This window comes from Purpureocillium lilacinum (genome assembly GCF_023168085.1).
Source record: "Purpureocillium lilacinum CBS 284.36 DNA, scaffold_8, whole genome shotgun sequence".
Taxonomy (NCBI): Eukaryota; Fungi; Ascomycota; class Sordariomycetes; order Hypocreales; family Ophiocordycipitaceae; genus Purpureocillium; species Purpureocillium lilacinum.
This window is the reverse complement of record NW_027072118.1, coordinates 2,268,666-2,281,467: the sequence shown is the minus strand read 5'-3', so window position 1 is coordinate 2,281,467 and position 12,802 is coordinate 2,268,666. Positions and strand designations below refer to the sequence as shown.

Genomic DNA, 12,802 nt, shown 5'->3' with positions numbered 1-12,802 from the left:
AGAAAATTTCATTGTCAACTGTGGCCCCCCTGGTCCCCTGGAGCCCCGCCGACAGACTGCATGCACCGTTCACAGTTGTTGGGGCCAGGGGGGAAATCTCTTGTGCCGCTGGGAAGGAAGAGCGAAGTGTCAGTGATCAGTCCCCTTTTGTTGGTCTCAGGGGACATCGGCCAACTCGACCGACCGCCTTCGGCCAACCACTCATCCTTCCTGATATTCGGCTTCCGGTGGTCCCGTTGCCTTTCTCGACCGTCAACTTGAGCCGGAGCTGACCTGACGGAGCACATACTGGCACAACAGTCAGTTCTCCGGACAGTACGGGTACCTCTACAAAGCTACCTGGCGGCCGGCTGTCCGCATCTGGAAGGGGTGTGGCGTCCACAAGCTGCTGTGTTTCTCGACCGTGGACAGCCCACACGCTGCGGAAGCTGATGTCTGACCAGCTGTGCGCATCCTTGGCCAGATCGCCGAGCCCAAGATCATTCATGCGGTAGCGGCACGAGCCCATCCGTGAGGTGCTTTGTACGATATGCGCGAGGCGCTCTTGTTGCACGAACAAGACGGCCAGCATGGGACGGCAAAAGTGCCGCGCACCAATGGCTGTGATGGGGCATTCAGCGTGCCTGCACAGCCACTGGAGTAATCACCAACGTTTCTGACACTGGCGCTGTGATGATGGCCCCTGCCAAGGCAATGGCGGCTGAGAGGAGAAAAGCCGCGGCAGAGCCTCCCGCCAGACATTGGCGACGTGCCTCCCGAAGTCGTATGCGTGGATGACTGCAGGCGGGCACGAAGGCACGGTGGTAGTAATTGGGGGGGGGGACCCCGTTGAGCGGCATAAAACGAGAGCCGGTGACCTAGTCAACTAACGACGTCTTCCCCAGAGGGTCCGATCTGGCCGAAGGAAGAAGGGTGTTCCAAAAAGGGTTGCGCGTGAGCGTGTTCCAGACAAGGAGGAGGACCCTCCGTCCGGCCTGCGGGGACCGCCCTGGAAACTCTGGCATTTAACCGAGGCCGATGACCCTGGTGGCGCGAGAAATGGAATCGAGATTTCGTGGACCCGCGAGACTGGGTGGCCTAATGCAGCCGGCACCAAATCAGCGGTGACCTGTCACCGCTCACTTGCAACTTCAACAAGCAGCGGTGCTTGCGTCGCGGCGGGCGTGTGACAGGAGAGCGGAGCAGCGCACCTGGCCACGCGATGGGCGTGTGCAGTGCAGTGCACGACACGCAGACGAGCGAGGAATCCGATGCGCACGCGGATGCTCATGCACTCAAGGCAATGAATGAATGCACTCGTCGCAGCGGCTTCGGTTCGGCAGACTCAGGGGGCGTGTGGTGTGTGCTTTGCCGCGAGGCCAAGCAAGCCCAGATGCGTTATTGCCTCAGCCCAGCCTACAAGGGCGCAGCGCCTGGGGGGGCAAGCGCCTCTTGCATGAAGCAAGCAGGTGATGTCACAAGCGATTGGATCGAAAACGGTCCGCCGGGTACGAGATCCAGACCACATGGCTGCTGGAGAACATTTGGGGGCTGACGGGCCAAGGCCCAAAGCTGGCCCACGTTGGCGCGGTGCCCTCACAGCCGTGCCGTACCACCACGACCTGACTGGGCTCCATGGGCTCTGAGATGATGTACCGGATACTTCGCTCACGACGAGGTACTTGGTCCTTTCGCGCAGGGCGGCAAGTTGTCGCACTCGTCCGGGCAATGTGCCGCTCGACTCCGGCGGAACGGAGCCTCGTCCGTGCAACGCGAGCCTCTCTTCAGCTGCTCCGTCCAGCGCTCCGCCAATCCCGCTTGGCCGAGACGCTGGGAGACGCTGGCGTGCCTGCACGTAGATGTACGAGTGCAGTGCGCCTAGTGCACCTTGGCAAATCGGCAACCAGGTCGCAATCTGGTGTCTGTTACGCGATCTGGCACCATACGGCGCGGCGCGCGCTAACCACTGGAGGGGTCTCCGTGATGAACTGGCGGTGGGATGGAGGCAGGATGCTTGTGCCGTGGAGATGTCGTGGGGCCTGCGGGTAACCATCCTGCTCTGTCGGAGTCCGGCCAGGTTCCGGCATGTGCCCCCTAAGTTTCCCGTCGAAAGGGCGTGCGATGGCCGGGGCGCGGAGCGGACAAGGGCCCCATGGGCGAGCGTGATGAGATTCCGTCCGCTCTGTTGTTTGATTACCTCCCATCCTGCCTGCAGGGGCCATGAGCATGGCTGCCTCTCGGCCGGTGTGTGAGCTCGCGCGCGGAGGACAAGGGTTGCGCTGGCTGCAGAATCTCAACTCTGCGATGGGAAGCGAGGTTGCCGGTCTGACAGGCTGTCCTGCATGCGCCACCGCGACGCAACGCTCACACCTCTGATCGGCCCCCCAGCCGGCAGGATTCCTACAAGGCTCGTCATCCGCCTCGTTGGATGCAGGCTGTGCAGTACGGTACCACGCAGGGCTGTGTGTAATGTATTCTCAGGGCCTCGGACGGTATTCTGAGAGTGCGCCAAACTGGGGGCCGCCGGCGAGGCGTTGGTCCTCGCCATCTGGACAAGTGACATGACGGGTGATCAATCTCGGAGCGTCTCGATCCTTTTCCGCAAGCAGGTAGCCATGCCCCAGGGAAACGTGTCTCATCTAGAACCAATCGTCGGTTGAATCGGACGGACGGACGTCCGGCATATCTGCCTGTTCACGCTGGCGCTTTTGCTGTGCCGCGCGCGGCCTTGCGACGAGGCAGAAAATATATGGCGCCGTCAGCAGGTGGTCATCATTGTCGAGGAAGCCATTCGACAGCAGATTACCCAAGGCGTGCTGCACTTTGCAGCACGGAGTGCGTGTAAGCACTCTATCTCGGTGATTTGGTACACCAGCATCCGCCTGTCGAGCTGACGGGCGGCTGGTGGTGTGTGCAGAGGCAGTGAAGCGGCTGCCATTAATGATCCAGCTCCCGGCATCAGCCGCAGTCGGACTGGGTCGAAGGATGGCTTGCAGCCAGAAACACGCCCATTTTCCAGACGCCCAATCTCGTCCGTCAGCCAAGGGATTGGTCGACAACGAGCAATCACTCCGCAGTCGGGGGGGCATCAATGGCTGCCACACCCTCACGCCCGTTGGTTGCCCTCCATGGCGCAGCAGCGCCCATCGCCTTGACGCTGACAAATGTGGTGAGGTGAAAACCGAGCCCCTTCCTGGGGGGTCACAACCGATGCACCATTGGCAAGCCCGGGCACACAGAGGATCCGTCTCATCCTCATGCTGACCAGGCTCTTCAAGGAGACCGGTGAAGTTGGAGGCACTGCATGGTGTTGGATGACGTACGCATGCAATACATCGTTTGCCGTCTTGGCTGGACGGCCAACAGCCCTGTCACGGTAGCCCTCTGTTTGTTTCCAGGATGTAAGACGGGGCGAACGGCGATTTCGGCGGCCGGGTGATCAGGATGCCAAGCAAGCCTTACGGGCTGACCAGGGGAGTATACCAGTCCCGGAACTGCCCGGTGAAGGCGAGGCATCAGCGGCCCCGGCCTTTTCGTGGCTGCGACGAGGCAGCGGACAGTATCATCAGCAGTCTCGATGCCGGGTCCTGGGCTCGCACATCGTCTGGGCAGAAGTACATGTACCCAAGGTACTGGCTGCATTTAGGCGCCTGCTCTCACCCTCGTGCACGAAGTCGAGGAAATAAGCTGGTGTGGTGCGGCACGGAAGAGAGAGGGGGGAGGGGCGTGTTGCAGTGCGTGCTGCCCGTTGGGATCTGGCTTACGGTGGAGACATCCGATCGACTGATCTGGGACGATGCTAGATCGGGACGGGCTGCACGAGCGGCCCAGTACTTGTACGCGTGTGTCGCATGTGCGCGTACGGAGCACGGAGTACACACAATCCTTGGTACGGTAAGGGAGTGTCGTCGAAGGCAAAGGCAAAGGCAGCTATGGTTGGGTGTCGTGTTGGACTCGCTCGGGACTCCCTCTTGCGCGGATGTCATCATACCACGTCAGCACGGCGCCATGTGATTGTGCTGTCACGAGGTGACTCGACTTGATCCGTGGCATCGTGGGCCGGGCTTGGTTGGAAGCTTGGCTCCCATGCTGATGTGCAGACAGGCGTCTGGTCAGTCCAGGGGGTGCTCAAGGAGACAACAGAGGAACGGGGCCAACAGCGTTGCGAGCCAGCGACTGCCGTCACTCACTTGCTTGCGATGCTTGGATGCGTCGGCGAGGCCCGCCCAATCCCCTGGTTGGAGGCTGCCCTGCCCTGGGGCGGCCCATGAGACTGGCCGCGATCCCCCGTCACAGCGGCCCCGGTTCGGCTGCGGTTCGCGGGACCGTCGTTGCTTCGGGCGGGCGAGGCGTTGGGGGGAGGTCGCCGGGAGGTGCCTGGCGAAGCGATATGTGACGAGTTGCGATGTATGGAGTGGTGTCCGTCGTTGAGTTGGCGATCTAAGCGCAGTGGATCGGCTAGTGGGGGGTTCCATTCGACAAGGCACGGCGGCGTGATGTGCGTTCGTATGGATGCACAAGCTTCTCGGAGTATTCTCGACCCTATACGAGAAGAGAGCAAGTGGGAGAAGAAAGAGGCACGGCTGACGCTATCTTGGTGCCAACTTGGTGTCGTAGGTACTAGGGAAGTAACCTGCGCATCTACCAAAGGTACCAGTACTATGACGACGGGAGGTACTGACACAAGCAGACGGGCAACATTGCTCCCTCCTGCCTGCCGTCGTGGTGGTTGGGGCTTGGGTGGGAGCGGTTTTGGGGCGCGCTGCGCCTGCTCCCGAGGTCAAATTGGTTTGGTCATCACCGCCCGGCCTGTCCACTTTGGGCAATTGCAACCCGGAGCAGGTTCCTCCTGCCTTCCATCCAGCCTTCCCAGTTGGCCCCATCCAAGTTCGTGCCTGCCGTGCGGGTGGCAGAACAGTCCTGGTGCAGCAAAACACAGTACGTTCTTGGTAAAGTAGGTAGGTACTGAAGGAAAGAGCACTCCCACCATAGTAATACTGATACGGTACTTCCTATGAAGTACAGTACTTCGTACGGAGTACATTCTGCACCGCATACTGTCCTGGAGGTCGCTCTCATGGCTACTAGGTACCTTGGCTGGCGGTTCCACCTTCCCGGTTGCCGTCGCCCAGTTGATCAGTCCATTTGATGATGCCGCCAAGGAGGACAAGATCCAAGGTTCCTTCCCCCGTACTGACTTCGTACAATGTACGACTACACATTTGCGTCGCTTCCGGCCCTCACCCTACTCATTCCCCCCCCTGCACCACCACCTCGAGCAAGGATCAAGCGGGCGGAACCTGACGTCGTGCAGCGGCCCCCGCGGTCGAGGCTTTGCCGTGGATCTTGTCCCACTGCCCGCGTCACGGCGGACTGCCTGCAATCGCCTCTGCTGTACTCCGTACATCGACTTCTTGCTCTTTTGCCTCTTGGATGCTCGCGGGACAATGCAAACCCCCGTCTCACCCTCCCAGCAAGCCACCAAGAATCGACGCCGCCCTGGCCCGCAACCCTGCACGCCTGGCGTCCTGCAGGCCCGATTGTCGATGCCTCGGTCAGCGGCCTCGATGGTTGTTCACTACTGGGAAGCTGCCGCCACGGCTGAGGCTCTTGCTGCAGCGCGGCACCGCGACACAAACGAGACGGGAACCATCAAGGGGCGGAAAGGCACGAATGGTTGCATCCAGACGTCGTCTCGCCCCCTTCCCGCACCCTAACCCGCGCCCGGACTCCAACCAGCGCTGACCCGCCCTCGGTGGCAGCTCAGCCCGGCTCTGACCTCTTTCACTGATGGACATGGGCATGGGGCGGCGGCCCCCTTTTCCGCGGCGAGGCGTCTCTCCCGTGGATCGACAATGGACGCCCGGTCCCTGCCCTGAGATGATGCTCCGCACATGGCAGTTCGAAGTCAACGCTAACGACCACAAAGCTCGGTTGATCAATCTCTGACCGACCCAGCCGTTCCCCACACCCTGTCCGATGCGCCCGCGTCTGGCGCCTTGCCAGAGTGAGAAGTGTACCTATGCTACAACCACCACCGCATCCTTGCCGACGCTGCCACCTTCGAGTACGAGTACAACGTGGAGCGCTCGACCAAGTACGAGTACACGAGGCCCTCACGACGAGCGGAGTCATGTACGCGGTAACTACTGTGCTCCGTGCCAAGTACGGAGTACGTACGAGTTATTGCATGAGATCCTCGATACAGTACTGCACCTGACGAAGGACGCGGGCTCGTGCGCCTTGCCATGCGCCACGCCCGGCCGGCCGGAGTCACTCCGCACAACATTTCTCTATGGCCCCCTGTGTCAAGCGAGCCTCGAGAGCGGAAGCTTGTTTTTTTCCCCTTTAGCTGTGTACGTCACGCGAAGCAATAACTGCCTGCTGAACCAGAGCCGGCAACGTACCACGTCGTCGCTGGGTCAGCAATCATCACGCGTAGCTCACGCATCAAAGCCTTCCTCACGCTCCTTCGTCTCCAGCCAGATTGCGCCTGCTTGCGACGCTAGCGTGCTGTTTCAGTCATCCTCGACCATGTCACGCCGGTGAACAGTCTCGTCGCCGGCGGAGCGTGCACAGGGCGGCTCTTGCACGAATGCAACTTCTGTGAGCATCTGCTCGGCCACTCTCAAGAACAGAGACGTGGTAACGTTTGTGTCATTGAAACAGCCACCAGCCCCGTCGCCCACGATGCCTGACACTACGCTCATTTAGCCGTTGGCGTGGTGGTTCCACCAAGCCCAACTAGAAGTCCCAGAAATTTCCAGGCATGATCCATGGTGCCACTGGTGTGGGGAATTCCGACTCTTCGGAGACCGCCCGGAAAGGGCATCAAGACGGAGAGCAGCTTTCTTCGATGGCGTCGATGCACAACAATGCCAGCTATGCCACAAGCACATGCGTCAACCGGCACTCTACCAGTCCTCCTGTGCACTGCACCGATGCACCCGCCCATCAGGCGCCCCGCAGAAAGCTCCCCTCGAGGCAGCAATCGCTCATGCGAACGAACAGTTCAATGTGATGGACGACAATGCGCGATTTCAACTGACGATGCTCCGCTGGCGCAAGCCAGCCAGCTTACCCGATGGTGTCCTGCAGGGGTGACTCGCTTTCGTACCACGCTTGGTTGGCCTTTGGATCCTAATTCATCGTCAACACGACCGTACGAGTACATGGTTGCACGGAGTGCTTTCGTGCAAAGCACGGTTGCTGGGTCCACTCTTCACGCCCTCAGGCTGGATAATCTGCAATGTTTCACATTTTTGTCCTTTAACGCCCGGTTGCCGGCCGGCAACATATATCGACGGGCACGGCATCACCATGGTTTCGATTCGCCGTGGCCTTGGGCGACGTTGGGTTACTTCGCGCGTCGCACTGGCACCGCTTCTAGGATAGCGAGGGTGGATCAAGATCCCCAACCTCACACTAGTAGTTGGCTGCCCGCCCTCCTGCCACCCCGACCAGCTTCAGTACCGTCATCGGCCTACCTTGGCCTATGCCTTTCGTGCCAGGTGATCTGGTCCTGCCAATCGGTGGCCCGGGAACCGGAAGAAGATCGAGACCATGGTCGTCCTCATCCGTGTATGCCGATGCTGATCCCCAGCGGCGTTTAGCAGCCTCCGCTCCAGCAGAATGAGTTACACATCGCTCGATACGCGGCTACAATGGACAGACAGCTTTTCCAGGCCTGCTCATCAGACAGCCTGTTTGTCAACCGACTTCTCGAAGCCAGCGTTGCCAGGTCCGACGATCAGGAGTTGAGACAAGCCGTGGCGCTTACCTTTTCCCTGACCGTTGACACCCGGCTCAGATAGTGTTATTCGACGGTCACCTAGATCCTCATACCCCGGTGGATTCAACCTTCTGCCGCATCGTAACAGGCTCGGTATCATACGAAGATGGTGATGATGGAGCCGTAGTCCCGAAGTTGGTGCGGCACGCTGGTACTTTAAATCGAATTCGATGTAGCGAGCCGACTCCCGCATCTAATCACCCGTGACCGAGAGTAGTTACGGCTTTGCAGCTCCCCTCTCGACAGTACAAGAGGCCTGGCGTTTCGTTCGAGCATAAACAGTCTGCCGCCTCTCCGCCAAGGGTCGACTGAGCCTCCTACGGGCAACCTCGCTTCCAAGAGCATCTGGACTAGGAGACAGAGAGTGCTGCTGCCTTTCTGCCGTTCTGGCGAAGGCATCATTACAACCAACATCGAACCTAATGCGACAACCGGCCGGACAGCTATGAAATGTGCCAAGCACGCTGGACGTCAGGATCAGCACGAAGTACGAAGACGAAATACTTCGTGCAAAATATTGCTACTGAAAGACTGCTACGCCCCCGGGCCCGGCCGTCTGGGTAGGCGATGACTGTCGGCATGGCTGAGACAAACCTATTGCGGCGGTTCGGAAAAAGGACAGTGCTGGAAGGCCAGGACTCGTGGCAAGCCATGGCTGTTTCATGATCATCCGTACGGCTGAGCTGTTGGCTAACGGGCAACACAAAAGGACTGTCTTTGTTACATGTCATGTGGTGGAGATTTGTCCCATATTACCACGAAGGTAAGTACATACAGGGTCCGGAACTGGTCCCCAGGCGCCGCGGCAGACATGGTTCGTCGACGATCCGAGACATGGCCCCTGTTGCCGACACCGCTTTGGCCGCCAGTTCCCCCCCAAATTCTTATTGTTAGGGTTGAGGATATTCAGTCCGAGAACCATCCTGGTTGCCCTGCCTAGGTCTGGTTGCGCCCATAGAAGACTTTGAAAAACCCATACGGTGCCAGGGCTGAGTCGCCAATCGAGATCGGTTAAGAGCAGTATATTGTCCCCGCCGATGCCGTACCCACGTCAATCTCACTCTCGACGCGAGACATGAGCGATTAGCTGCCGCTGGGAAAGTGTGATCTGCTCTTCAAAGCGAAGTCGGGACGTGATTCTGCTGCAGCCTCACGACAACATGGTCCTGCACGAGCGGTCCAGGCAGTCGGGACCCCTTGTATGCACAACCGCGGGGCCCGCACATTCTTTCATTCACAGATGTGAGGCTGGCCGAGAACCGGGGCCTGACTGAATCCCCACAGTCTCGTGCACTCTGCGGCATGTCAGGTAATACACACGCGCCCGGCAGCCTCGCCCCCATGGTCCCGGCTGAGACAGTCCGGTAGACCCGCGGGTGAGAGGGCCCCTCGTCGTTTGCGTTGGGGACAGGGCATCGGGAGGCTGCTGGGGGACAAATGCGATCACTCACCTCGACCCTCAGCCCGCGCGATATCTCGTGCCGGCTGGGTTCCCCGATGGCGAGGGCTGTCGGGAGGTTGCCAGTTTGCTCGGGTGTCGGCCAGTGCACCCAAGAGTCTAGGGTAGTTGGCGGGTGCCAGCTCAAGGACATGTTGGGAGAGGTAAAAAGGTCGGAACGCAAGAAGGCCATTGCGTCCTGCATGCCAGGCTGTGCTGTTCCCGGGGCACGAGGATAAGAGCTTCATTCGGAGGGAAACCTTAAATAGACATGTCTCTTGGCCCTGAATCAGCAACCACAGTTGCGCTCCGCGTTGGTAGCGCGTTGCCATTCAGAGGCATGATTGTTGGGCGCCAACTGGGCCACAACGTCCAACGCGGCGCCCTTTCGCTAACCATCCACGGTAGGGACCAACAGAGAGGAGCACGGAGGAAGGTCATGGAGGAAGGTCCCAATGGCGATGTGCTTCCAACAGGTATTGGCGCGAGACGTGACGTGACGTGCCAAGGTTGGGAGTAAAACGATGGAGCGGGCAGCTTGCCAACAGCTCAACAAGTTGGCACAGCTGTTGTGCAGTTCAACGAGCCTCAACGGCCGTTGCAATTGGTGTATTCTTCATTATCATTAGGTACAGTGAAAATTATGAGTAAATGTATCGTCGTGATCGTGGTATGTTCTCTAGTAGTTGATGTCGCCGCGGAGAGGTAGGTTCTTGCTGCTGTTCCCGACGAGCACTCGGTAGTCTCCTCGCTGCAGCTGCCACTTCTGTGCTGCCGTGTTCCAAACGCTCAGGTCGCGCCTCGTCAACTTAAACTCGACAGTCGACACCTCGCCCGGCTGCAGGGCCCTCTTCTCGAAGCCGCGTAGCTGCTTCGCGGGCCCGTTGGGAATGGCGACGTAGAGCTGCGCAACCTCCGCGCCCACAACCTTGCCCGTGTTCTGTATGTCGACGTTGACGATGACGAGCACGTCCCAGAGGTCTGACTGCCCACCTGCCACAACGGCACCTGCAGGGTACTCGGCCGTGTTGACTCCCTGCAGTGGGTTGACCTTGATGTTGGATATGTTGAAAGTCGTGTAACTTAATCCGAAACCGAATTCGTAGCGCGGCTCAATGCCCTCTTTGTCAAAGTGCTTATAGTCGAGGTAGACTCCCTCAGAAAAGTTGGACTGAGGGAAATTCTCAAACTCGCCTTCAGACGAGTCCGGATTGAGGACATGGCCGTAGTCGGTGTCGTTCTTGGCCACTGTATAAGGCAGCTTGCCAGACGGGCTCAAGTCGCCATATAGGAGAGATACCAGCGCTTCGCCGCTATCGCGCCCAGGCAGATGAGCGAATATGATGGCCGTAACATTGGGATGGTCAACAAAGTTTTCGACAATTCGAATTCCGGCGTTGTGAAAGACCACGACCGTCTTGCTGCATTGGCCCGCAACGGTCTTGATGAGGGTGTCGGTATAGTTGTCGTAAACGCCAGGGCGGTCAAAGCCCTCGCAAGCAAAGGCATTACCGAATACGATGCACGTATCGGTCAGGGGGTCGACTATCGGCTCGGCGGAGACGAAGTCGTGGAACAAGGGCGTGTCGTCGCGGGCTGCTCTAATTTTGAGCGACTCAAACGGCGCAGTGAAGACAGCCGGGGTCGTTGCGCCGGAGCCGCAGCCATGAATGAGGGTGCCATTACGACCGATACTCGAATGGCTCGCGTTGGGTGAAAAGCTGATGATGTTGGAGATGAATTCGTTGACGTCGATGGACTCCGCGCCGCTCACCCAGATTTGGGAGTTGAGTGCGCCGGCGACAGGAGCGAACAGATCGGGGGACTTTGCCGAGTACCCAAACAAGGACAGCATGCGAGGGGACTTGAGAGGCAAGGTGTTTTTCGTGTTCTTGACGAGAACGTGGCCCTCGACGGCGCCTTGGAACAGAACAGGACGAGCACTAGGGTCGCGTCCCTCGACGGATTTGTGAGGCCCAGTCACGTCCTTGGGCATGCCAACGCCAGGTTCGGGGAAGAGAGTGTCCTGTTTGAACTGATACCATGTGGTGACGATTCTAGATCAGGCTTATCAGCTTTGTTCAGGCCACGATCGAGTTTATGATTGATTTCCGAGGAGGATTACCTGGTCGCCATGTCGGTGACGCGAGACTCGGGCACAGAACCATTCTTGACTGCTTCTACGAGATGTTTCCCCCAGAATTCGCTGCCGCTGGGCATCGCCATATCCATGCCCGCCAGAGCGGCGGCAACGCCGGCATGTTGGGCACCCCAATCGGAAACGACGAAGCCCTAAACAAACGTTAGCAGCGATTAACCAGGCTCCCATGCGGGGTCCTTACCTGGAAGCCAAGCTCGGTCTTGAGCAGGCCGTTAAGAGTCTTGCTGTTGGCACATCCATACGAGTTGTTTACACGTTGATAGGAGCACATGATGTTGCCCGTGCCAGCTTTGACGGCGTCTTGAAAGGGCCTAGATATTGATGTCACTGGTCAATACCTGCCGCATGTGCAAGGGGCATGAGTCAATGGCGCACCAAAGATAGACTTCATGCATAGTCTTGTCATCAATGTTGGAGGATACGGCCTCCTTGTCGCCACCGGATGGCATGCGGTAGGTTTCCTGTTCGTTGGCGATATAATGCTGTGGCCGGCTGTCAGCCCGCGAGGCATTGTGAGTGTGGATGTCGAGCGGGTGCGGACCTTGACGCTGGTCTGGACGCCCTGCTCCTGAATGCCCAAGACACTCTTATATACCAGTGAGCCAGAGAGGTAAGGGTCGACCGAGAAGCCCTCCCAGTTCCTGCCGCCACGGACAACGCGCCACGCGGGCCCGACGACGGGACCAAGAAGAACATTGACTCCTTTTCTCTTGAACTCGCCGCCCATGGACGAGCCGCGCAGGAACGCAAGCTCCTTGTTCCAGCTGCGAGCGTGTCAGAAGCAGAATGAGAAGGCGACGATGATGAAAGGAGTGATGCAGACAGCACGCACCTTGCGCCGACGTGGATGCCGCTGGGATATGAGTTGACGAGGTCGGTATTACGCAGACCATTGCCAGCGTCGCTGAGGCACATGCCGGTGAAGTTGAGGCGTTCTATGGGACTAATGGTGCCGGAGCACCCTGTGCCGAGGTCAATGCCGCCCGTTAGGTTGACCTGAGCGCAGGAGCGTGTCAATTGAGGCTCGGAACATGAAGTATGAGGCGAGAATAGGACGACGTCACGGTACCTTTTCCTCAAGCGTCATCTGCGCAACCAGCGCTTTCGCCTTGGTATATGCGTCCGCCCATTCCGCTCCGACAATCTCAGCTGTGAGAGCAGAGAAGACTGGTCAGCGCCCACAACGATACCGGCAGTGTGTGACAACTCGTGGGAGTGAGGCTCACGGGATGGGTACACGGGCGGCGACTGGCCGTAGAAATGAGTGTCGTTCTTGATGACATTGCCGCCTCCGCTTTGCGCCGCGGCACCCTGCAAAAGGGCCAGGCTCGCGACGGCGGCAGCGCAGAGAAGAGCTCGCGGCGTCGACGAAGGCATCGTGGGTGAGGGCGCGGAGAGCACAGTCGAGATCGAGCTGAGCTATCTGTGCCGC

General features: G+C 59.1%; 1 protein-coding gene across 1 annotated transcript; it reads right to left on the bottom strand.

Moving 5' to 3' along the window:
* Nucleotides 1–9,888: 9,888 nt before the first annotated feature.
* On the bottom strand, nucleotides 9,889–12,747 carry PLICBS_010414 (uncharacterized protein; the record flags this gene model as incomplete). Its single annotated transcript, XM_018326473.2, has 8 exons — nucleotides 9,889–11,266; nucleotides 11,335–11,501; nucleotides 11,552–11,681; nucleotides 11,746–11,852; nucleotides 11,912–12,134; nucleotides 12,203–12,366; nucleotides 12,440–12,519; nucleotides 12,597–12,747. The coding sequence occupies 8 exons, from the start codon at nucleotides 12,745–12,747 to the stop codon at nucleotides 9,889–9,891; spliced, it is 2,400 nt and encodes a 799-aa protein (XP_018174792.2).
* Between the last annotated feature and the right edge of the window lie 55 nt (nucleotides 12,748–12,802).